At 41.5% G+C, this 23,906-nt stretch overlaps 2 protein-coding genes and 1 long non-coding RNA gene across 6 annotated transcripts in view; 1 reads left to right on the top strand and 2 right to left on the bottom strand.

Annotated features, from left to right (window-relative positions):
• Positions 1-23,906, top strand: part of LOC116328660 — a 209,680-nt gene that overhangs the window by 71,678 nt on the left and 114,096 nt on the right. Inside the window, exon 1 of one of the 2 annotated variants that reach the window (XM_039608856.1) lies at positions 23,308-23,406. The exons of the other annotated variant lie outside the window; for it this stretch is intronic. Within the exon in view, the coding sequence (XP_039464790.1) occupies positions 23,370-23,406 (37 nt within the window). The 5' untranslated portion in view covers positions 23,308-23,369. Of the gene's footprint in view, positions 1-23,307; positions 23,407-23,906 lie in introns of those variants that run through there. 2 annotated transcript variants of the gene reach the window in all.
• LOC116321219 lies at positions 1,522-10,116 on the bottom strand. 3 transcript variants are annotated; one of them, XM_039608862.1, is made up of 5 exons: positions 10,078-10,116; positions 9,467-9,618; positions 4,910-5,635; positions 4,112-4,275; positions 1,522-3,965 (listed from the first exon to the last, which is right to left on the bottom strand). In XM_039608862.1, exons 3-5 carry the CDS (start codon positions 5,603-5,605, stop codon positions 3,032-3,034), a joined length of 1,794 nt encoding a protein of 597 aa, XP_039464796.1. In that variant the 5' UTR covers positions 5,606-5,635; positions 9,467-9,618; positions 10,078-10,116; the 3' UTR covers positions 1,522-3,031. The 3 variants fall into 3 exon arrangements, with proteins under 3 accessions (XP_039464796.1, XP_039464797.1, XP_031596865.1); XM_039608863.1 differs by having other exon boundaries at positions 9,467-9,615; positions 10,078-10,096; XM_031741005.2 differs by having other exon boundaries at positions 9,467-10,105.
• On the bottom strand, positions 10,332-17,447 carry LOC120438504. Its single transcript, XR_005611956.1, has 3 exons — positions 17,365-17,447; positions 11,364-11,437; positions 10,332-11,279 (listed from the first exon to the last, which is right to left on the bottom strand). It is a non-coding gene; the product is annotated as an uncharacterized LOC120438504 (long non-coding RNA).

The raw sequence follows: 23,906 nt of genomic DNA, 5'->3' as shown, positions 1-23,906 counted from the left end.
ACAACATTCTCTTCATGATTCAGCAGTATAATATGTCAAGAAACCATGTAACACGTTCAACAGTGTCGAATAATACAGATCAATCCAATAGATCTAATGATTTTCACACTCTTTTAAGTTAGAAGTATAATGCAAACTAAAACTACATATTGATTACATACTCTATATTAAGGGGTATAATATGACCTACAGCAATATCATAATTCAACTACTTTGATTACATACATAAGGTAACATATGATAACAGAGTAATCTCACAAAGCTCTAAGTCAGGTGTTAGGGCACCAAACAGCACTCTATACTGTGCGTTCTGTGGATTTTTCCAACTGAAGATGCCCTTCTGAAGCTGAATTTTGGCTCAGTGGTTGCTTTATGACCTATATCACAGTTTTGTACACAAAAGTCACTACTCACTTGTTCCTGTGTTGATGAACTTCTCAACTGAGTCATCAAAACAGTCTGTACCTTTGTCAGTCACAGCTCCAGATGTCTCTTTCATGAATTCTGTCTAGCACTGTGTTAATTTTTTCAGTCAAATTATTTCAAGAGTTTTTCAAATATGTGTGAAAGAACAAATGCAATAACATGCTGTCAGCATAAGAAACTCATGGTTTCAGAGGTTTACTTGGAGCAAATAGAAAAACATGCTGCCAGTACAACACACTCATCCGCCACTTTACTAGGTGCACCTTGCTAGTACAAGCTTTGACACTGTTTTTCCTTCTGACCTGCTGTCATTTTTCGTGACTTTAACTCAGCGAGGTGCTGGAAACATTCCTCAGAGATGCTCTGCGTTGACATCATAGCATCACACTGGCTGTACATTTGTCAGCTGCAGATCTACATCTCTTCTTTGACCTCATCCAAAAGATGCTGTGCTGCACTGTGACTGTGGAGACTGTCTGAGTTCAGCATGAAATCTTCTGCTGTCTAATTTTGGTGAGTCAGTGAAAAGTGCAGCCTCAGTTTCCTGTTCTTAGCTGACAGGTGTGGTCTTCTGCTGCTGTAGCCTATTGAAGCCGTGTTTAATGTACTGTTTGTTCAGATGCAGGAACTATTTTTCCTTCCTGTCACACAGAGCTGCTGCTAAAAACTCAGCAGATCAGCAGTTTGTCAGATACTCAGAGCAGCTGGTCTGACATCATCAACCTCCCTTATTCTGATGCTCAGTCTGTCCTGACCATGTCTACATGTTTGAGGTGTTGCTGATGTGAACGGCCGATCACATATTTGGATTACTGTGACGAGCTGTGGAACAGACGTACCTAATAAAGTGTTTAGCATGACTTTACTGGACTATACAGTGGTTGATGCTTTGTTCTCAGACTCTGTATGTTTTCTTTGTTTTCTGATGCACAAAGTTTAACAAGTATCATTTTGATTTTCTTGATTTCAAGTTTTATAAAATCCTTCACACTTCGTTTTTGTGGCTGAGCAGTTTTTCAGGACATCTTTGCAGTAGTCTTTAAAAAATCAGCAAGGTTTTAATGAAAGTTAAAAAAATAAATAAAAAAGATGATGTCTAAGTCGTAAAGTCTTTTATTGATTCATCACAGAGCTAAACTGACCAACTTTACATGTTCTGAAAAAGGTTTTGATTGCTGAAGTGTCTTTGTACAGGTGACTGTACGAGAACTGCATTAAGAGCGGTGAAAATTACATTCCTGTTGTGCTAAATTGAAGAGAGAAATCCAAAAGATCAAAATCATTTTAAATGTCATGTAATACTGTGTTGTAGGAAGGGGAGGAGCCACATGCAGGACTCGGAAACTGAGTGAACTCAGAGAGACAGATTTATTTGCTAATAAACAGATTGAACAAACTCAAATACACAAAATGTTGAAACTGTACCTGAAACAGGCAAAACTAGGACCCTGAACAGGTTAAGCAAAACTGAGCACAAAGGGCACATTACAGAAGACTGTCAAAATAAAACAGGAAGTACAAGAAAGACACGCTGAGACTGAGACTAACACATGTAAGCTTGGCTCCACGACGCAGAACAGAGAAAGGAGACAGACACGAGTATGTGACCGAGACACAGATGATACAGAGGCAGACAAAAAAACCAAAGGATCAAACATGAACAACAAGAAGCACTGAGATAGAAAAGTAAATAATGAAAACTCAGAAAATACACAACTAACGACTAAACAAAGAGAGAACTTATATAATGCTAAAGTATGAAAACAGACATCCAAAAGGATGAGTAACAACACAATAATCAGAAACTGGGTCAAAAACACGGCAATCACACAAACCAGATTCAAACAGTCATGTTAGTTTCTTTTCCACAACTTTTCAAAAACTTAACGTGACAAAAGAAAAATGACATAATGACTCATAATATAGATGTGCAACCTTTAATGCATCTGCATAACTGTTTAGTTCATCATTCATGAAGATCCACTTCAACAAATAAACACTCAATAATTTTAGGAATTATTACATCAGAGTTTCTCTGCAGTCGAGCTTCTTAACCTCAGCTGCTGAGCTGGTGCACTTGATCACATCGAAGGTTTATATTTACACCTTGTGTAAATAAACTCTATAATTATTGAAAAAGGGTTAATAACTGTACATAAAGCATTTCAGTTGAAATCAATCTTTAAATTTTTTTTAACTTGAATATAATATTACATATTAATAAGCCACGTGTGTGTGTGTGAATTTACTTCCTCTTTCCTTACCTCCCTCTTGTAAATGTGGTTATTGAATGTTATTAAAGTTAAGTATTATAGCTGAAAAAAAACAAACAATCCAGCACAAATGTATAACTCCCTACAGAGCTGAGCAAAGGATGATTACGGTTTATTTTTCCAGGACTCATCTTTGAGCAAGACTCTGTGATTCCGAGTGTCACACATCATGTTTAAAACCTGTGACGTCCACATGTGGGAGACTAGAGCTCATTAGGAATTCAGCTTTTGTTTTCAAATCAAACCTTCATGTCCCACCTAGTAATCTTTAAAGATAAAATGAACTGAGCTCATTAACTGAATCTCCAATTTGTCCTACAGTGCCACGAGCTCTAACGCCTGGGATATGTGGAGCCAAAGAGAGCCTTCAAAGCCCAGTACAGCTCAGGGTCTCTGATGGGAAACTTGTCCGACCTAATCGTCATTCCTGTGTTGTCAATAGTGTAGGCATATTGCAACTTCAGACAATTCTTGTTGTACATGTAACGGGTGGATGTACATGTGTCACCCAGACAGGCAGCAAGATGGAGGCTGGCTTCATAATCGCAGAAAAAGAGCACCAGGGACAAGACTTGAGTGATAATGTAGAATGGGACACAGTGCGGTCCTGGGGGCAAATACAGAACTGTAACGTAGTCTGGGCCAGGCGCCCCGTGTGTCTCCTCCAAAAACTTAAACCGAATATATGCATCATCTTCTGGTGGATTCATTGGGCTCACTTTAATGTTTGGAATGACACGATGCTCACGCTGCATTGAATTCCACCTCACTGGCAGAACATCAGGACGATGGTTTTTTTGAAAATGTCGACAGCATTCTTCATCAGCACAGAAAAAAATTCTGTCCTTCAGCCTTATGAGCCCTGTAGCGATACCATAGGCTGCATCAGCAGTAATATAGCAGTTCCAGGGAGAATACAAGACTACATCTGTGATGGAGGATAGTGGCATCAAACAGCCGGCTGGGATCATGTAGGCAGAGTCTATTTCTCCATGTGCTACAAAGGTGATACGAACGGGCCTTTTTCTTCTTCGTCTCTTCTTTTTTTCTTCATCAATCTTTTCTCTTATACAATTAAACATGTCCACAAGTTGAAAGAGGACTTGAGACTCTACGTTTTCTATCAGCCATTTCTGGATAACTTCAGATTGTTCCTGATCTTTACACTGTTCCTGTACAAACTCTATTAAAAATTCCCTGTCAGCTCTGCTCCTCAGTGGGTTTTCAATGCAGTGTTTAACTCTGGCGAGCCTCCGAAATATTGTTCTGTAAGAGAAATTATGAAGAATTTAGATTTTTTAATTAACTGCTCCTGTATTTTTTTCCAAAATGGAGAAAAACCTTTAGACAAATAAGCATCTTTAACTCTAGGAATATCTACGTTACAGTGTAGATATTATTTTCAAACTCACTCAATTTTTTCAAGTTCCCTTTGCATCGCCTTGGAGTCGGCACGTATGGATTCAGCATTCTCTCTCAGGTTCTTACTAGCATCTGTCTGACAGCAGTCCAGGCTTTTGCAGTTCTCAATGAGCTCTGGGACTGAGAACACGAGTCCAACCGCTCCTCCTGCGATCTGACCGCGAAAAGAACATCACATAAATGACAAAAGCTGGAGTCTCATTCATAAATGTGGCACACAGAAAAACAAGGCAAAGTAACTGTGGACCCCTCACTGCTCAGGCAAATATAGAGTTGTTTTAGCTTACATGAAAACAAACTGTACTATTACTGTGTGATTTATTAGTATTACTGAAGGTTCCTCGCCATAGCAATACCAACAGGATTTTTTTTATCTTATATAAAATGAGTAACAGTAGGGTGGACATTAGGTAAGGCTGCACTTTTTGCAGTGATGTCGTGTAGAAAACAGTTTCTGTATCAGTAATATGTTTTCTTATTCTCTGTTAATCATATTAACTGCACAAGATTTTTAATGCTATTGATCAAGTCTAAAAACAGCATGTTAATACGTCTAGGCTGCACTACTCTCTTGTAAATTCCCTTTACAAAGTCTGCCCCTCCCTGAGTCTGGTTCTGCTGGAGGTTTCTTCCTGTTAACAGGGAGTTTCCACAGTTGTCAAAGTGCTTGCTTGTAGGGGGTCGTCTAATTGTTGACGGTCTATTATTGCAGGGTCTTTACCTTTCAATCACTGTTGTGACTTGGCACAATAGAAATAAAATGTAATTGGATTTTCTTTGATACTTACCCGTCCTACAGCTTTCCCTGCTGCTTGCCCTGCCGCCTTCCCTGCTGCTTTTCCTCCCACACGTTCAGCCACAAGTTTTCCTGCTCCTCTGGCTGCTTGGGAAAGGACAGACAGGCCTATTGACAGCAGAGTATGATGAAAAAGAGCTTCCACAGACATCACATCTTTGAAGACATAAGACATGATATTTTTTAAGCTGACACTGTCGTGCAGTTTCAGTCCGTTGCGTTCGGCCATTGCTCTCAGGATGTATTCCATCACATCGCCGCAGGAACCATTGTCCTCTGCTCTCCTCTGCACTTCCTTTTTCAGTGACTCCACAAGTTTCTCCATTTTTGCATGAAGGTTTTTAATCTTGTTCGAGACCTCTTCTGCCTCTTTTAAGGTGGAACTTGAAACGATGGCATCCACAACATCAGTAGTCACATTGGTAGCTAAACCAACCCAGGATGCTATTGCACCACCAGCAGCTATAACAGGTAATGCTGCTCCACCTGTGAACAAGGTTGCTACACCAGCTAAAGTCATGGCAGCTGCCCCGCCTACAGACACAGTACTACCAACAACTTTAGTGACATTAACATTTTTCTTATTTTCCTCCAACTCGTTGGCCAATTTGTCCAACTTGTCTGCACATTTTTTCAGCAGAGCCACAAAGGAAAAGATTTTTTCAACCAGGGTGTTGGCGACATCCATGATGAGATCACACCAGGAAGGGATCAACAGCTGTACAACAACAACACAGAGAAAAACAACAGATTAACAGTAGGTTACAATGGCCTCTTACTCGCAGGAATAATAATAATAAAAGAAACCTACTGCAGCATTGCATTTATATTTTATTAACAGGCCATCAGACTAAAGAAAGGGAACAGTGATGAGCACAGATTCTGTTGATAGCTGTGAAAAGTGAGGAAACTACATACAGATCCTTTGTTAAAATTGTGTTTTACTGCTTTTATATGTTTAGAAGAGACTCCGATCTGAAAGTCACTTTTGGTTTTGACTGCTGAGAGGGGAAGGGGTCAGCACTGCTTCCACATCACTGAATGGAAAAATACTTAAATGAAATGTGTGTATTATTGACAGAGAGACTCAGTTCTGAGGTACTGATTGTCTGAATTTAGGTTTTTCTGATAAGTTTTTTAAAAACAGCCTTTTGCCAAAATCAGAAACGCTCATGGATGTCAATGTTTCAAGAGCATTCATTGTGTCAGTAAGATAAGCTGTCAGATTTTAGTGTGGACACCTGTAAGGGCACATGTCTGTGAAACACTGTAAAAATGTGATTTTGTGATTGGTTTTAGGATGTTTCATTAGGTGGTATTTCTTGGTACTAGGTACATTTTTTATGTTAAATAAATGGGCTGATTCTTATATAGTGCTTTCTAATGTCACAGAGCACTCAAAGCACTTCATATGCCACACTCACCCAAGCACTTTCTTCAGTGCTTGAAGTTCTCTCAATCTAAGCATTTATGCACATTTATAATCAAATGGATGCATCGGAGAGGAACATGGGGTTAGCATCTTGCCCAAAGATAGTTGGCATGCAGACTGGGGCAGCCAGGGATCAAACCACCATCCTTCCCAATAGTAGGTGACCTGCTCTACCACCTGAGCTACAGCCACCCCGCAAAGTATTTGCTCTTAGTATCTACTTGGCTGGGGTTCCAAGCCTGCATGCCAGTGATTGACCAATCAATGGCGCCACTCAATGAGTCATAAGAGCGAGTATGTGTCCCATACAAATGATGTCACTGGACTTTCAGACACATTGGGCGTTTATCAATATGCGTACTTGTGCTTACTTGCGTTCTCGTGTACTTGTGATACGTCATCAGTCGGAGACCAAGTACTGTTCCAATTCGAAGTACGCATCAAGCCGAGAACGCGAAAAAGTCCCGGATGTGTTCTCGATCCGCCCGTTTTATCGAGCATGCATCGGTGTAGACTTGGGACAGCTATATATCCCAGAATGCATTTCGTCCAAAACTCAACAGCGGACTCCCGGCACATCGTTTTCACCCCCCTCATGGACTTCTCACTACTCAGGTTAAAGAAACCCCAGCAGCTGTCTATAGTATTGAGTGTCCACTAGAATAGAAATAAAAGCATTCTAACATCTCACCTGCTTGTTTTTATTAAGGTATGTACACGTATGTACATGTACACTATTTTTATTAATAGAGGTTTCACTACTGAGGTTAAAAATGATATATAAGTCACTTAGATCACTACTAAATGTTAATGTTTGGTTTATTTCAGTGTTTTATTTGTTCCTGAGTAAACCGGTTGGCTGTGATTAAAGTTAAGCTTCATAACATGTTACTCACAGTTAAATTAGGAGGGGACGGCAGTAAAAACTCCGGACCTGTGACATCATCACGTACGCAGGTGTTCCAATTGTACATATCGCGAGTCCGTGCTCGTGTTCTCGGCGGGTACGTACTCCCGTGCGTTCTCGGCGAGTACGTACTCGCCGAGAACGTGAGTACGTACTCACCCACCGAGAACGTGAGTACGTACCCACCCACCGAGAACGTGAGTACGTACTCACCCACCGAGAACGTGAGTACGTACCCACCCACCGAGAACGTGAGTACGTACCCACCCACCGAGAACGTGAGTACGTACTCGCGTACTTGGGCATTGATAAACGGCCATTGTTATAACGACACACCCACACCCACACACACACACACGTAGTACTCAGTGGCAATGGAAAACGGCTGAAACCAAGTTGAGTTGAGTCGAGTTTAGTAGGTACCTGTGGAAGAAAAGTAACAGTCCCAGAACACCAAACCTTAGATATGTTTTGCAATTTCTTTCCCCCAGGGAAAAGTGTTTTTTTTTTTGGTATTTATTTTTCACAGTTACACCAGAACTCCAGATCCGTATGTGAGCATCAGACTTCCTAACATCAGACCTTTCCATCCACTCAGTCTTGGGAGTAAACAGCAATGGTTGTTGTTCTGCAGAGCTGCAGTTTCATGTTACATGTTTTAATATCATATTCTACATATTATTTCAGAACATTTTAAGATTGTTGATGAACTCTCTTGCAGTTTTCCACTTTGGAAAAACCCATCAAATTTCAGGCAAAAAGGCTTAAAGAAATGAATATTGAAGGTAATTTTACTGCTGAAAATGTAAAACAGGTCAAAGTGAACCCAAATAGGGTTACATACAATTACTGAGGAGCAGCCAGAGTGTGCTGCAGTGCGAGGTCAGGGGAAACTGCTGTTTTGGTGTTGGCTGTGGCACAAACAGCCTGTGTGTTGTTACAAATACATAACATGCAGATCCTGATGGTGTCTGAGCTGCTATGTTTTGAAAGAAGTAAGCTATGACTCCACTGAGTGTAAAATATTAAAAAGTGATCTAAAGCATGACAAAGTTTTCTGCCTCTTACTGATCTTAAAGTTCCAGTAAAATAAAGCTGGTTGATGCCGTGCAGCCGCTCAGACGTTGAGAAACACTCACACTTTAAAGCGACAGGAATGTTTTTATGTTTCACTGACAAGTGTGAGATATATCTGGACCTCATGCGTCCCTGTTAACTTTAAACAAAACAAACAAAATGAAATATTATTTGTTCCCAGACACTCAAACTCAGACGCAGAGTGACGTCTTCTGTGATTTAATTAAAACATTGGTTACTTGAGTCAACATTAAATGACTCAAGTTAAACAATGAATGGCAAATTGTATGATTAGTTTTCATTAGTGGAAAAATAAAGTGAAAATAAACCATCTAAATGATACAGACCCTCAAAGCTTCAGCTTTGGCTTCCTGTAAACCATCTGATCTGCTATTTTTAAACGTTCAGTGGGCCCAGTGACTCCAGAGATGGTGTGGAGAGTAGGAGGTGGGGGTTGTCTCTCTGTGACAAACCTTATTTTGCTGTAATGTTTTTTGCTCTTTGTCCATGCTGTCATGCTCCAGCCTTTTATCAACACGTCCTCTTTTTGTAGTTTTAGTTTGAACTATATTTCCGAACTTTTAAAGATTTGTAAGAGTCAGAATTGTTGATGTCTCTTTAAGACAACCTATCTTAACATTTAGTGATGTCACAAGTATGCACCACTGCCCTGTGTGGAGTATGGGAGAAACATGCTTGCAAATGGACGTCTGGACTGAGACGGACCTCATATCTTTACCTCCCTGACTCAGACTGACGTTAGGGGTTGTGTGAAAACTGCTCGCTTCATAAGCGAGAAAGCAGCCGTTCACCAGGGAGTAAGGTTGGTGAAGAGTGTGTCTATTAAAGGACAAGCACTGTTGAATCCCCAGTACCAGTGTGGTCGTGAGTTTTTGACTGTCCTGCTCAGTGTTTCTGCCACCTCCTCTCAACCACTGAATACAACCCACGTTACAGATTGTTTATGGAAACTCTTGTGGAGTTTTCTGCTTTAGGAAAAGTCATCAAATTTCAGGCAGCAAGACTTAAAGAACTGAACAGGGGAGACATTTTTCACTGCTGTCAGTTTTGAAACAGGTAAAAAAAAAGTGTAAAAAGTGATCTAAAGCATGACAAAGTTTTCTGCCTCTTACCTGATCTTAATGTTCCAGTAAATTACAGCTGGTCGATGCCTTGCAGCCAAACTCCAGCCTGCTCAGACGATGAGAAACACTGACCAGAGACCCTGTGAGTGCTGCTCTTTTAAAGCCCTGCAAGTCAGCCTCAGGAAGTCATCTGACTTCTTCTAAAAGAAATCACAGGAAGTCATGTGACTTACTGAGTACCCCCACCCATCCTAACCAAGGCAAAATGCAAAAACATAAACACACTTCTTCAGTGAATATTGTTACTTTACTTCATTATTACAGAGCTGATTTAAAAATGAGAAATGTTTTTATGTTTTCCTGATCTCTTTGACTGACAGACTTTAGAGATGTGATGAGCTGCAGTGGGAGATATTTCCTAAAAACACCCCGTTACCTCCCTGTTACCTTTAACTAAAACTTATGTGAAATATTATTTTGTCTATGAAGACGCAAACGCTGAGACTCAGTGATGATTTCTGTGTATTAGTTAAAACACTGGTCACTGAAGTCCACATGAATTAAGTTAAATTCCTACACACAATGAGGAGCAAAAATAATTCACGATTTTTCTGTAATGAAAAAATAAAGTGAAAATAAATCATCTAAATGGTACACACCCTATTAAAGCTTCAGTTTTGGCTTCCTGTAAACCAAGGGTGTCAAACTCCAGGCCTCGAGGGCCGGTGTCCTGCAGGTTTTAGATCTCAGCCTGGGTCAACACACCTGAATCAAATGATTAGTTCATAAACAGGCTTCTGGAGAACTTCAAGACATGTTGAGGAGGTTTAATTTATCCATTTAAATCAGCTGTGATGGATAAAGGACACATCTAAAGCCTACAGGACACCAGCCCTCGAGGCCTGGAGTTCGACACCTGTGCTAAACCGTCTGATCTGCTATTTTGAAACACTCAGTGTGCTCTATGAATAGACGTGACTCTAACACCATCCCTGTGTCACAGGTGGTGTGGGGAGGAGTTGGTGAGGTTTGTCTCACTGTGTTGACCTTCTCACCCAGTCATTACGTTACATTATTGTAACCTTATGTTATTTTACTGTATAATAATGTTTTTGCTCTTTGTCATGTCACACTGTGATTCTCCAGCCTGTATTAACTCGTCCTCTTTCTCCTTGTTTTTGTGCAACAGTTGTCCCAAAGTTTCTTTCAGGAATCACTTTGAATATTGTACTTCCAAGGTGACAAATGCATGTTGCATATTGGTATCTACCATCACACCAAATTTGAACATGACATACTTGATGTACTTGGCACTGGGAAATACCCCAGGACTCGTTGCTGCAGACACAAACTCTGGGAGCAGGAAGGATGTAGGAGGCTCCTGTGACCCTTTATTAATTAGTAATAGATGACCTTAGAAAGTGTAGAAGACCTGCACACCACACCACAGGCCTGTTTATTAACAGACATGTGCTGCATGCACTAATAATCTTATCTTTGAATCTGAAGCACACACACCTGCCTTGACTCTGATTCATCACCATTATCTGAAAATGAAAACAAAACTTAAGCTCTAGTTTTTTAATTGAACAGTTGCCATGGTGAGGCGTGCACCATGTACGCGCTTGAGTGTCGGTGTGTGAGTTGAACCCTGAGGCGGTGAAACCGGTTTGTGGATGAGAGCCGGGTGAGCCCAGCAGAGCAATGCTGTCTGATCGTTACACTGCAGGACTGAGTGCTCACAGGCGGGTCCTCTCGGTCAGCAGAGGGTTTATCAGGACTCTGAGCCTCACAGCAGGATGAAGATCGCACTCCTCCTCCTCCTGAACGGTACGTGTGGGAGTTTTTCCAGGCAGGAAAGCTTTTGACATAAGTTATGGAAATCTACTGTCAGATCGTTTGCTGTTCAGTGAAAATCTGTTTACGTGACATGATTTGTTTTCACCTGGTGTTTAGCGTCAGGTGTGGCTTGCACGTGTTTGGAGGCACAGGGGCATTTCCGGCAGGCTGAGGGTCGCTCTGACCCGCCGTGAAAAATGAAACCGGGAGACAGGAAACAGAGACAAAAAAGAAAGACAAATGAGGAGCCGGTAATACGTATGGTCCCTCTCTAAAGGGTCGAGTTCCCTCCACTTCCATGAAAGACAACATGTGATAGTTTTTTTCAAACATATCACAATAATAAGGTTATAATGAGCTCCTGTGGTCAACGTGGAAGAAAAACATGAATGATGTCCCTCTAAGAAGTACCACTATCATTTTAAGTAATATTAAATAAACCTGTACACAGTGTAACCCAGCTGAACTGAACACTGTAGCTGAGTTCAGTTTCATTCCTTTGACTTTCATTTATTTATTTTTGATTAGCTAACGTAAAGCTGCTCTGTGTCGTCCCCACAGATTATCACACTTGTAGTAAAGACAGGGTCAAACCCACAGCATGGAGTTAACATTCTGTTTCTGTGTCCTCAGTTTCCCAGCATGCCCTGGCTGTGGTGGTGGAGGTGTATGAGGGGGAAGACTCTGTCCTGCTTCCCTGCATGTACTCGGGTTTTACGCCTGAGAACAACCCCACAGTCACGTGGACTCGCCATGACCTCGATCCCAAATCTGTGCACCTACGACGAGAGGCAGGAGATGATCTCAGAGGACAACACCAGCGTTACAGCGGGCGCACATCGATGACTCCTGATGCTCTGGACACGAGAGACTTCAGCCTCACGCTGACAAAACCCAAACAAGCTGACAGCAGCAACTACGCCTGCACCATCACTGATGGGAAAAAAGAGTGGAGACTGACAGAAGTACAGCTGCAGGTCAAAGGTCAGCAACAAACCCAAACACCTGCTGTACACACAGGTCAACGTCCGTGTGTAAAATTTAAACACACACTTTTTCAGACTGTGTTTTACAAATTTGGATTCGAGAACATGTTACAGTGACACTGTGCCTGATCATTTATTTATGATCGAGCATGTTTATTTTGAAGTTACTCCTGAGTAAATAATGGTTATTGATTAAACTATATTTATTAGTATTATTGTTATTTCTCAATATTTTTACAGATTTACAGTTATTAAAACTTACAATACAAAACTTTTAGAGCTGACGTATGTCTTTGTGGTGTTGTGAATCTTTTAGGTGTGGCCTTTATCACAAATTATCTAAGACAGCTGTCTGATGGCAGGAACACTGAGAGGAACGCTTGTTTCCATCCTAGAACAGCGGTTTAGTATTTGCTTCTGTGAGAGAAATCTCATCTTAAAACAGAATTTTTCAGTGGGCAGCGTTTTCAACAAGGCCAGGGATCCTCCAGAAAAGTCAGTCAGGCCCTTTGTATCTATACGCAGGCCAAAAAGGAGAAGCAGTGTGTGAAAAATAAGTCCAACCTTACCACTTTCATAGGACTTACAAGGCTAAGTAGCAGAGCTGTGTATTAGATTCAGCCGTCCAACCAAGTGTCAGCTGTCTGTGTTTGATGATTTGCTAAGTTAGTAAAGCCATGTCCAAACTATTTGAAGTCGATTATTGTTCAGTGAGAAGTTGCTGATCTTCCCAGGAGTGGACATCGAAACAAATTCCCCTCAAGGTCAGATCGTACCGTGTTTAGACTCGACTAGGGTTAACAACTTGTTAACTATTAAATAAGGGACATTCTGGCGTGCCAGAAGCACAATGCACAACCAGCTGGGTTAATATGCACTGTATGTTCATATTGTTACAGTTAAAATGCCATTTTGATGCCTGGTAGAGCAGCTACACTGATCATTTTATTAAAGATGAAGGCGTTTGCAACATCACTGAGATTTAAAAACTGTCTAGTGTTTGTTTGAGTTTGGGAACTGAAGAGGAGTTTGGACCCGGAAACGGCTAATGATGTCAGACTTAAAAGGCGGATCGGTATTACTTCTGCTGCTTCTACAGCTGATACTGTGGTTTCTTGTCCTCTCAGACCAGCAGGTGGAGGTGAAGGTGAAGGAAGGGTCAGAGTCTGTCATCTTGCCCTGCAAAACAACACCTGATCTGCCTGAGAATGCAGCAGTGGAGTGGACTCGCTCTGACCGAGAACTTACAGTGGCCCATGTGTATTCAAACAACAGTGACCACCTTAAAAAACAGGACGACCTTTACTGTGGTCGCACGAAGATGAACAAAGACCTGCTGAGAACTGGAGACCTCAGTCTGACCCTGAAATACCCCACAGAGAGGGACAGTGGAGGATACATCTGCACCATCTACAGGGACAAAGACATCCTGAGACAGAAAGTAGTGCTGCAACATGTCAGAGGTCAGAGCTGATTGTCAGTGGCTCAGATTAACTTCAACATTCAAAGGTCAGAGGTCATAATTTATTTATTTTTTTTGTTTCTCCACAGAACGATTTCCACCCTGGGCCACAGCTGTTCTTCTTATTCTAGTTCTTGTTCTTGTGGTTTCTGGAGGTCTCATATATTATTTCCGGCACTATTTCATGTCAGGTGAGTGTCTCCTACTACACTACCCATAATGCCGATGGTTAGCAGGTGTCCTCTGGTGGCTCCTTGACTGTGGCTCACACAAACTTGTTCCAGAAGCTGAAAGAGTTGAGAGTTACAAACAGCTGATACAGAGAGCTGAAGAGAAACTTCCAGGTTTGTTCCTGTCAGTCAGAAAACCTCCTTCAGACTCAGTCATTGATCAGTGAAACAGCTCCACAACATGACTTTACTAAACAGTGTGTGTGCTTCACTGCATTGATCTGACACAGAGGCTGCATGTGGACAAGCTGTTCTTCTTCTGTGGTGGTAAACAGCAGGCTGACATGGAAACATGTGCTGACAGTAAATGTTGCAGCAGCTTCAGTAAATGTTCCTCCTTGAGTTGTGCTCAGTCATGTGGTGGAGAGCTTCAGATGTTCAGAGCAGACACATGAGATCTTCATGGTTTCTGTGCTGATGTGTGTGAGACATGGCCGACTGTGGAGGCTCAGTCTGTCTGTTCTTCTGCTCTTCATCCAACATGTCTGCAGCACTTTACAGGACGCTGCAGACTAGTTACCAAAGAACGAGTCAGGAACACATCAGGAACAAACTGAGACACAATCTGACTGAGACTAGAAGCCAAGGAGGGGACAGGGAGGTCATGTGACCATCACAGCTGCTGCTGATGTCATCATGTTGTGCTTTGATGTCCTCTCAGGTTACAAGGTGGAGGTGGATTCAGGGGTGGAGTCTGTCCTGCTGCCCTGCAAAACCACAGTTTGCCTGCCTAAAGACGCTAAAGTGGAGTGGATGAATAGCGGTCACAGGACAGTTCACGTGTATAAGAACTGCTCTGACCAGCCTAAAGAACAGGACCAGTTTTACATAAATCGGACAAAAATGCAGAGAAACCTGCTAAAAACTCGCAACCTCAGTCTGACCCTGAAACACCCCACAGACTGGGACACAAAGACCTACACCTGCACCGTCTACAGCAGGGAGGGAAACATCCTGATGAGCAAAGAAGTGGAGCTGAAAGTCAGAGGTCAGTGCTGTAGTCCTTCCACTCTAAACTACTCCAAGGCATAAGTACCCTGTAATTACATGCTACTTGGAGGTAGCAAGACGCAAGTACAGTGTACTGGACCTGCTATTGTTTACATCCACAAAGAAACAGTGTAACTCCTTCTGACCTTCTCTGTACTTTACTCTCTAAACTAACTTCATATCTGACGTGCTCTTCGTGGTATGAAGCCATACTGCTGCTCACACCTCAGACTTCCACCTTATCAACACAATCTTTACATGTAAGAACATCTCTATCTTCCGTCATACTAACCTTCTATGAATCTTTTACAGCTATAGTTCTTTTTTTTTTGCCAAATTCCTATATTGCAGGCCAATTGTCTAAATGCAATGCAGGCAATTGGCTGGAATGTAGGCTGGATTTGCATGTAGGCAATTCCTTTCTTAGTGGCCTTTCCAATAAAATAAGTGGCATGCACCCCAGAAAGTACAGGGTGCTTGTGCCGTATTCACAGGCCGTATTATAAGTGTTACCAAACAGCAATACATTACCACCTCTGAGTCCCCCTTATCACAGAAACCTCTCTGTGATCACCACAGTCAAGGGTGGACATGAAGGATCTGCTGAGATCATTGTTCTCTTTGTCCTGTTTCCTTTAAGGAGACCAGTGTGTTTGATAATACAATTTACTGGACAGTGCTGCATTTATCTTTTTCCTTATTCGGCTTCAGTATAACAATTAATTATGAATCAAGGAAATATCATACAGCTTAAAACCTTAGGACACTTCTATAATGAAATTACAATAAAGACAAAAAGTCTCAAATAGTTTCGAATGAAAATAAATAAGAATTCAGTCTATTGCTGATCTTTCTCATCACTCTGCTTGTAATGTATGTTTGCACTGATTGCTGATCACGCTTCAGTAGTGGACCTCCGTCAGAAGGAATGGTACTCCACAGTAGGGCTGCCACGATTAGTCGACTAGTCATGATTACGTCGACTATCAAAATCGTCGATGACTAATTTAATAGTTGACGCGTCGTTTGAAGCTTTGTAAGATCCCAAAAGACGCAGGAATAAGTAGTAGGATTTAAGAGTGTAATAACGGACTGAAACAGAAGATGGCAGCACTGCATGTACAAGGATGCCAGCTGCTGTTAAACCCCGAAGAAGAAGAAGCAGTGTCCCAGAATTCATAGCGCGGCCCTGCTCAGTTTTCAACAATGGCGGCAGCTAGTTAGTTTTAATATTACTCTTATTATTTTTTCTGGGTCACAAAATAAACGTTTAACATATTTTCAGGCGAGAATGTAGCTGTGTAAACCTCAAATATCTGCTCAGTTTATCAAGACACCACATATTTTCAAAAGCGCTCCGACGTTTTCGGAGACGTCTGTTACCCACCAGCTCGATAGCGAGCCGGGGTTCAAGGCTCACTAGAGTCGGTGAGAACACCGGACTCCGGGCAAATCGTTTTAAAACCCACCGCCGTCTTTCACTACTCAGGTTAAACATGATATATAAGTCACTTAGATAACTTAAAAATGTTATTGTTTGGCTTTTTTTTTTAGTATTTTATGTGTTCCTGCGTAAATCTGTTTGGCTGAGATTAAAGTTATAGTTTTTACACAGCTGAATAAACGTCAAGCAGACAACTGATTATCAGAAGTGTGAGATGCTCGAGAATATACTCCGGTGTCCCGTTATATTTTAGATAGCAAGGAGTTTATTAAACTTCACTGAAACAATCTGCAAATTTCATTAAAATTTAATAAACTATCATCTTGTCTTTATTTTTTGTTAGCACATATCTTAAACACTTAAAGCTGTAAGTTAATGATAGTTATATTAGAGCAGATGCATGCTGGTGAAATAAGCTGTACATTTTACGTCCAATGGATGCATGATCTGATTAGTCGACTAATCGCAAAAATAATCGGTGACTAGTCGACTATCAAAATAATCGTTTGTGGCAGCCCTACTCCACAGCGATGTAGTTCAAAGAAGTTTAATAAAGGAGGTGGCAGATGGCATCAACAGGATGGACAGCATTGGTAGGGCGTGACCGAATTGTAATATAGTAAAGTGTAGGTGAAGAGTGTGTGTGTGTGTGGTCATCTGTAAACAGAAAGAACACATTTCCAGCTGAATGTTATACAATCTATGATGATATAGCCACTAGATGGCACCCTAAGACCATAAATGAATTTTTTGCCCGTGTATACATCGTCAAACAGGACCTCTGCAGATTACAACTACTCAGGCAATAACCATAAAGATAGTACATAGTTACATCCACCACAACAGTAAGTTATATATGAAATGAAATATGGACTGAGCCAAGGCTGCCTGTAGTAGCCCAAAAGCCGCATCGTAGTGATAGCAATGGGACTCGCTTCTTACTTAGCAAATAACACAGATAACGTTAAACATCACTCTTATCTTACAATACTCACGTGGTAACCACGCACACAGTATTAACTCACACAGGGACGCAGGTAAATACGTTCACGTTCAGCGCCGAACCACACTGAACGTGTTCACAACCGGAAATACAATACTGAGGTGCATCATGGGTAACGTAGTCTAAACAAGGTGCAGTACCAAGCGGACTTTTAACACTGCTTCTCAAACGCTTCCTCCTCTGTCTCTCAGTCCCCCAGGTGGAGGTGGATTCAGAGGTGGAGTCTGTCCAGCTGCTCTGCAAAGCCACACTTCCCCTACCTGAAGATGCTAAAGTGCAGTGGATGGACAGACAAGACAGGAAGGTCCATGTGTTTCAGAACGGCTCTGACCAGCCTGAAGAACAGCACAGTCGTTACAGAGAACGAACAAAGATGCACGAAGACCTGCTGAAAACTGGAGACCTCAGTCTGACGCTGAAATACCCCACAGACAGAGATATAAAGACCTTCACCTGCACCGTCTACAGCAGGGAGGGACACATCCTGCTGAAGAAACAAGTGAAGCTGATAGTCAGAGGTCAGTGCTGTAGATACATGTCAAAGGTCAGAGGTCAGTGCTGTAGATACAGGTCAAAGGCCATATCGTTGTTCAATTTCGAGTTCAATTTCTAAAAGCTTTTAGTTTAAATCTATTTTCAGGTCATTCAAATAAAATAAAATAAATTCAGTGCTGTAGATACATGTCAGAGGTCAGAGGTCATATTGTAAGTTTGACTCCTGTTATCTGTTATCGCCAAATATTTCAATCAGTGCTGATCAGAGGCTGATTGAAGGTAAACATTTCTTCAAATGTGTGAAGTAAACCTGCAGTCTAAAAGAGTGAAGTGCTCTCCTCAGATAATATAATACTGTGAGGCTTTACAGTATGTTGGGGCCGGATTATTCAAGACGTGTGAGGAGCAGGATTTAAATTTAAAAAAGCAGATGAAGAGCATCAAATATGGAGAAAGATGGTTTGTCTTTGTATTGTTTGTCAGCACTTACACTGTGGATCACCTGAAGGCTTTTCAGGGAGCTTTTATTGCAACATCATTCAGACAGGATGCTTCTGTTTGTCTGTCCGAATTCTGGAGATATTATGCAAATGAAACAAAGCAGTCCTGCATATTTGTTTAATATGTGAGTCGAAGGACTTATCCTGGTCAAATATGACTCCAAGATTCTTCTTCTTCTTCAGTGTTACTGAAGGCCAAGATAATGCAGAGGACAATATTCTCAGATATGTCAGAATTTACAAGTAGAAAGTTGTCCAGGTCTTTGTCTATAGGACACGCTGGTATTTAAAATAACTGGTTTGTATCGTTTGGATTAATAGATAAATGTTACTATCATCAGCACAGCAGTGAACCCTTTCTAATTTTTAACACGTTGAGAAGTCTCCACATTTACATGAACAGATTTAAATCGGTAAAATTACGACTCATCCCAGTGCAATCCGACTATGCTGGTCTCCATAGAAACATGTTGTGATCAGCAATTTCAAACTGAGGTCTAAAAGGACAAGTTCAGAGATGAGTCCACTGTCAGAGGCTGTAAAACTGAAACTCATCACATAAACTATTCTTGTGTGATTTATCACACAGCTGTTTTTAAACAAGTTGACAAAGAGTTAAATGTTCTGGAAGGAGTCAGAGCAAAATGTATTTCTATAGCACATATTAAAAACAAAGTTGAACAAAGTGCTTCACAGTCAGACAGAGCAGTAGCTTGAGACAATTATAACAAAACAGTGAAGAAGAAACAGGGCAAAAGAACAACATAGGTGACAACACAACCAAGATAATAGTCAACTAGTTTGAATCAAAAGACAAAGTAAAAAGATGAGTTTTGAGACGCAATTTAAATGACGGGATAGACTTGGAGGTGCTAATAAGAGCAGGGAGGTTATTCCAGAGTCTAAGTGCTGCGGTAGCAAAGGCCTGATCACCTCTGGACTACAGTCGAGACCTCGGTTGTGTTAGGAGCATCTGTTTGGAAGATCTTAGTGCTCTGTTGGGATTGTACAAATGGAGGAGTTCGGATAGATAGTACAGCTCATGTTGTGTTTGTTGTCCTCTCAGTCTGTCAGGTGGAGGTGGAGGAGGGGGCGGAGTCTGTCCAGCTGCCCTTCAAAACCACACAAAACCTGCCTGAAGATGCTGAAGTCATGTGGATGGACAGTGATTATAACACCCACCTTTGTACAAACTCCTTGGACAAGCCTGACAAACAGCACCAGGTTTACAGAGACCGAACGAAGATGAATGAAGACCTGCTGAAAACTGGAGACCTCAGTCTGACCCTGAAACACCCCACAGAGAGAGACAGTGGAGAGTATGAATGTGTGGTCTACAGCAAGAAGATCAACAGACACAAAACTGTGCTGCTCAAAGTCAAAGGTATCTGCTTGTTTGATTGTTCATTTATTTAATTGATCGTGTGTGTGTGTGTGTGTGTGTGTGTGTGTGTGTGTGTCTGACTGTCTTGTGTCTCCTCTGCAGGGAGAGTTCAGGTCCAGGATCAAACAGGGGACATCAGGAACAGAAGCAGCTCCATTGATCCGACTCCTCTGATGGCTGATCAATCAGTTTGATCTGTGTGTTCTTTGATTATTGATCAGTGATGTCAGAGTGGAGACAGTGTGATGTTGTTGTTGTGTGTTTGAGACTTTTAGTGTCCATGAAGGTCTCTGCTGCCGTAGGTCCTCTGAACTGTGACAGAGGTCTCACTCTGGAGGAAACTCTCAGCACTTTCCAGCAGCTCCTCCATCATGGAGGACGTTCCCTCACTGTAACAGGTGGAGGAGAGAGGAGAGGAAGCACAGGTGGATCCTCTGAGGAAGAGGAGCGTTCCTACAAACCACATGATCACATGACCAGAGGACAAGCATGTGTAGAAACACATTAAAGTCAGCCTGTAAACTCATGAGTTTTTCTGCTGTAAATGGAGCCGTGTTGTATTTTCTTTAGCACAAAGCTGAGCACAGTAAGGACTGAGATGAAGACATGAGAACAGATGAAGTTAGTTTGGACTTCCTGATGCTGACTCAGACTGAGGTGACGAGTGGACGCTAACAGTTTCTGTGTCCTTGATGGAGCTTTCTCGTCTTCTCCACATCTCTGCTGGACATAATCTTTCTTCACAGTGAACAGCAGCTGGTGTAAGAAGATAAACTCTATGTCAGTCATTCTCAAACTGTGGTACACGTACCAGTGGTGGTACTTGGGCTCCCTGTGGTGGTACGTGGGAAATATCCCCCCGCCCCCCAAAATTAAGATGAAATAATATACCATTGTGGAGGTATGCAAAGATGACACGAGAGTTCCCGAGGCTCCTCTGGGATCCGGAGTCGACCAGAAAACGTTTCCGCGAGCGTGAGTCCTCTATGAAGAGCAGCCTTTCCTTATTGCCAGCGGTCGTGGCTGCTACAGAGTGCTGGTGGGCTCGTTTCCCTTGGCCTTAAAACTGCAAGCTGACCAAAATGCTGATGGTAAAAACACAGCCCTTTTTCACGCTGCCTCCGTGCCGTGATCCCAACCACCATCGATGAGTCGGAGTCCCCCAGGAGAATCGGTGGGAGTGCAGGAGATGCTGTCGGAACTATCACCTGGATGCTGAAGCTCCTAGTAGCCAGAAGAGCGATAATCCTTTGAGACCAGCAGCAGGGAGTTGATGAGGCCAGCTCACACTGGTGCTGATAACTGTCAGAGGAAGACATGAGTAAAGAGGAATCCAGCGTCATCCATTCCTACCAAGGACAGCGTGCTCTCTGCGTGCTCTCTATGAGCTCGAGAGCGGTACCATCACCCAGGCCCGAGAAAGAGAGTAGTTTCTCAGCCCGCTCTGCGTCGGAGAGAAAATGTTGCCGCAGAAGCAGCGACTTGAGAGTGGTGTATTTACCTTGGATGGGGGGTTCCCGGAGGAAGGTCATCACACGGCGGGTGGACAGTGGATCCAGCGAGGTTTAATGAAGACAGAAAACATATAAATCACCTTGAGCGACTGTTGTTGTGATTTGGCGATAGATGAATTGAATTGAAAAACTAAACAGCAGTGGTGTTTGTAGTGTTACTGAAGTTGGGCTAGCTGGTATGTGGTGGCTAGCTACACAGCTATGGTTAGCATAATATAAACACAGTGAAGCTGGAGGATGAACACTAACTTTTTTCCACTCGATAAAATCTAACGTGAGGGTTCCCAAAGGTTGGGGACAAATGCAATCGCATGGCAGGATGCTGTAAACAGATCAAACTTCAGTCAGGAGAACAACTGAGATAATCCTTCCACAATACGAGGTTAGTCATTCATATACTGCTGCATGGGCTGTAGTTACATCGTAAGGTTTTAAAAACTGAGCTTTAAAATGAACAGTGGTGATAAAAACCGAGAGAGGCAAACAGTGATCACTGACTGTTTTTAGGGGCTTGTTGAGATTAAATAGAACAAGACACAAAGCATTAAAACATGTTAAAAACACAACAGCCTTAATAAACAGAGTAGTTTGGACCCAGAAGCAGGATTCATCAGGTCATCACTTAAAGACCGAATATCCCACCTGCTGTGAATGTTTCAATGCAGTAAAGTTGTTATTATTATCATTATGTCACACATCCTGTTTATGACAGTTAAAATAAATAACATTCATATAAGAAATAAAATTGTCTTGTGTAAACTGTACGTGGTGTTAAATACACCTATACTACTGTACTATAATGTGGGTCATAAGGCTGGTACCTCAAGAGCCATACATTTTATGAGGTGGTGCTCATTGTGAAAGGTTTGAGAAGCACTGATCTATGTGAAACTTGATATCAGTAATAAACTAGGGTGCATCAGTCATTGATTAATTTGACTGACTGCAAGGAAACTGAATAATTTGAACTACTTCTGAAGATTTATATTCATGGTTTCATATTTACATGTTTCTTCTCAGTTTGTTTGTTTTTGGGTAAATTACATTTATTAAATGAACGTGCTCAGAGTTGTGAAACTTCAGCTCCCACAATGCTTTGGAGGCTATCAAAAGAAAATCCATGGTCTGTATGTCCAACAATCCCAGCAGGTAAGTCAGTTTAAAACTGGTTCCTGGCAGGATAAGAGGAGGAAGAATACAAACACAGAAACAGGTCAGCAGACTGACCATACAGAGGTGAGTAACCACCACTATAAACCACTGTAAGTCCTCTGTATTTAAAGGAGCCAGCTGTGTTCCAGCAGGATCCCTGCCCTGTGGTGTAAGGTGTGGTTAACACATGAGTAGGTTCTATACTGACACGGTGTTTTTATACGGTTGTCCAGGCTTGTCCCTCCTTCCTCCACCTCTCACTCTTACCCCACTCTTCTTACTTCTAACACTTTTCCTCTTATGTTCTTTTCCTCTTTTCACCACATCCAAACGGTCACGGTCTAACTTCCTGATGAGTCACTTAAACACTGAGATTGAAAATATAGAACAATTATTACAAAATAATTACTTATTTTTCTCTTTTAAAACTCTGATTCATTGTCAATATAGTATTTACATTTAGCTCAATCACAATGCATATATATTCTTTGTATGACTCAGTGTTTAGCACCCATGATAGTTCTTCTCCCCCCTTCGTTTTACCATCATTTGTGGCTATTTCAGTGTTGTGTTTAAAAGTCTTTAGATATGAGACTTTTTTAATTTTTATGAACAAATGTAACAACAAAATACATTTATTAGACTAAATATGAAGATTGTCGTTATTCAGTTTTCTTTTTTCCTTTTTTTCCGTTTTTCTTACTTACCTTTTTTTTTTTTTTTTACTTTAATACATAAAAACTGAAGAAACAAACAAAGTTATGTTTTCACATGACTCAAACAGCACCACACATCCTGGCTGCATGTTGTTTCTCCTAATAGTGAAAGTCATTTGCTATAAAAAATATTTTATTTTGAAGGATCAACAGGAAATGATCAGGTTCTCTTAAGAGCACCAAACCTTTAGTGCATCAGCAGCTGCGTGTTGTTGTTATCAGGACTTTAACTGGAGATGAAGATGTTGCTGCCACTCCTGCTCCTCGTCCTCGGTAAGAGCGCTCTTTGAATGCAAACACAACGACACAGCTGTTTGTGCTTTTAGACAACATAAAGTCTGTAACATGAGTTTACTGGATGTAAACTGACTGTACTTGACTTTATTCCTTATAACTCCCTCTGGGACTTCATGCAGGGCGCTCACAGGGTTACAGCTGAGTTCATATCTGTTTAAGATGAACTATCTGTGTGTTCCAGACGTCTGTTTCTTACTGATAGAACCACAAACCTGCCAGAGTGTAGTGACGTTTGACAGGATTAACGACTATGGCAAAAACAGAAGAAGTGTCCAATGATACAGATGAAAATTGGTTGTGTTGCCAGTTCTGTGTAACATTGTCAGTGGTAACACTTTTATGTGCTGAAACACTGAGATGTTTATTTACTAATAAACTGTTTTCTCTGTGTGTGTGTGTGTGTGTGTCTCTGCCTCATTTGATGTTGTTGCATGGTGAGGTTAGTTATTAAAAACTGATGGACTGTGGTGCAGTTG

This window comes from Oreochromis aureus, linkage group 3 (genome assembly GCF_013358895.1).
Source record: "Oreochromis aureus strain Israel breed Guangdong linkage group 3, ZZ_aureus, whole genome shotgun sequence".
NCBI lineage: Eukaryota > Metazoa > Chordata > Actinopteri > Cichliformes > Cichlidae > Oreochromis > Oreochromis aureus.
Note: the sequence above shows the minus strand (reverse complement) of the source record. Positions and strands in the feature narration are given on the sequence as shown.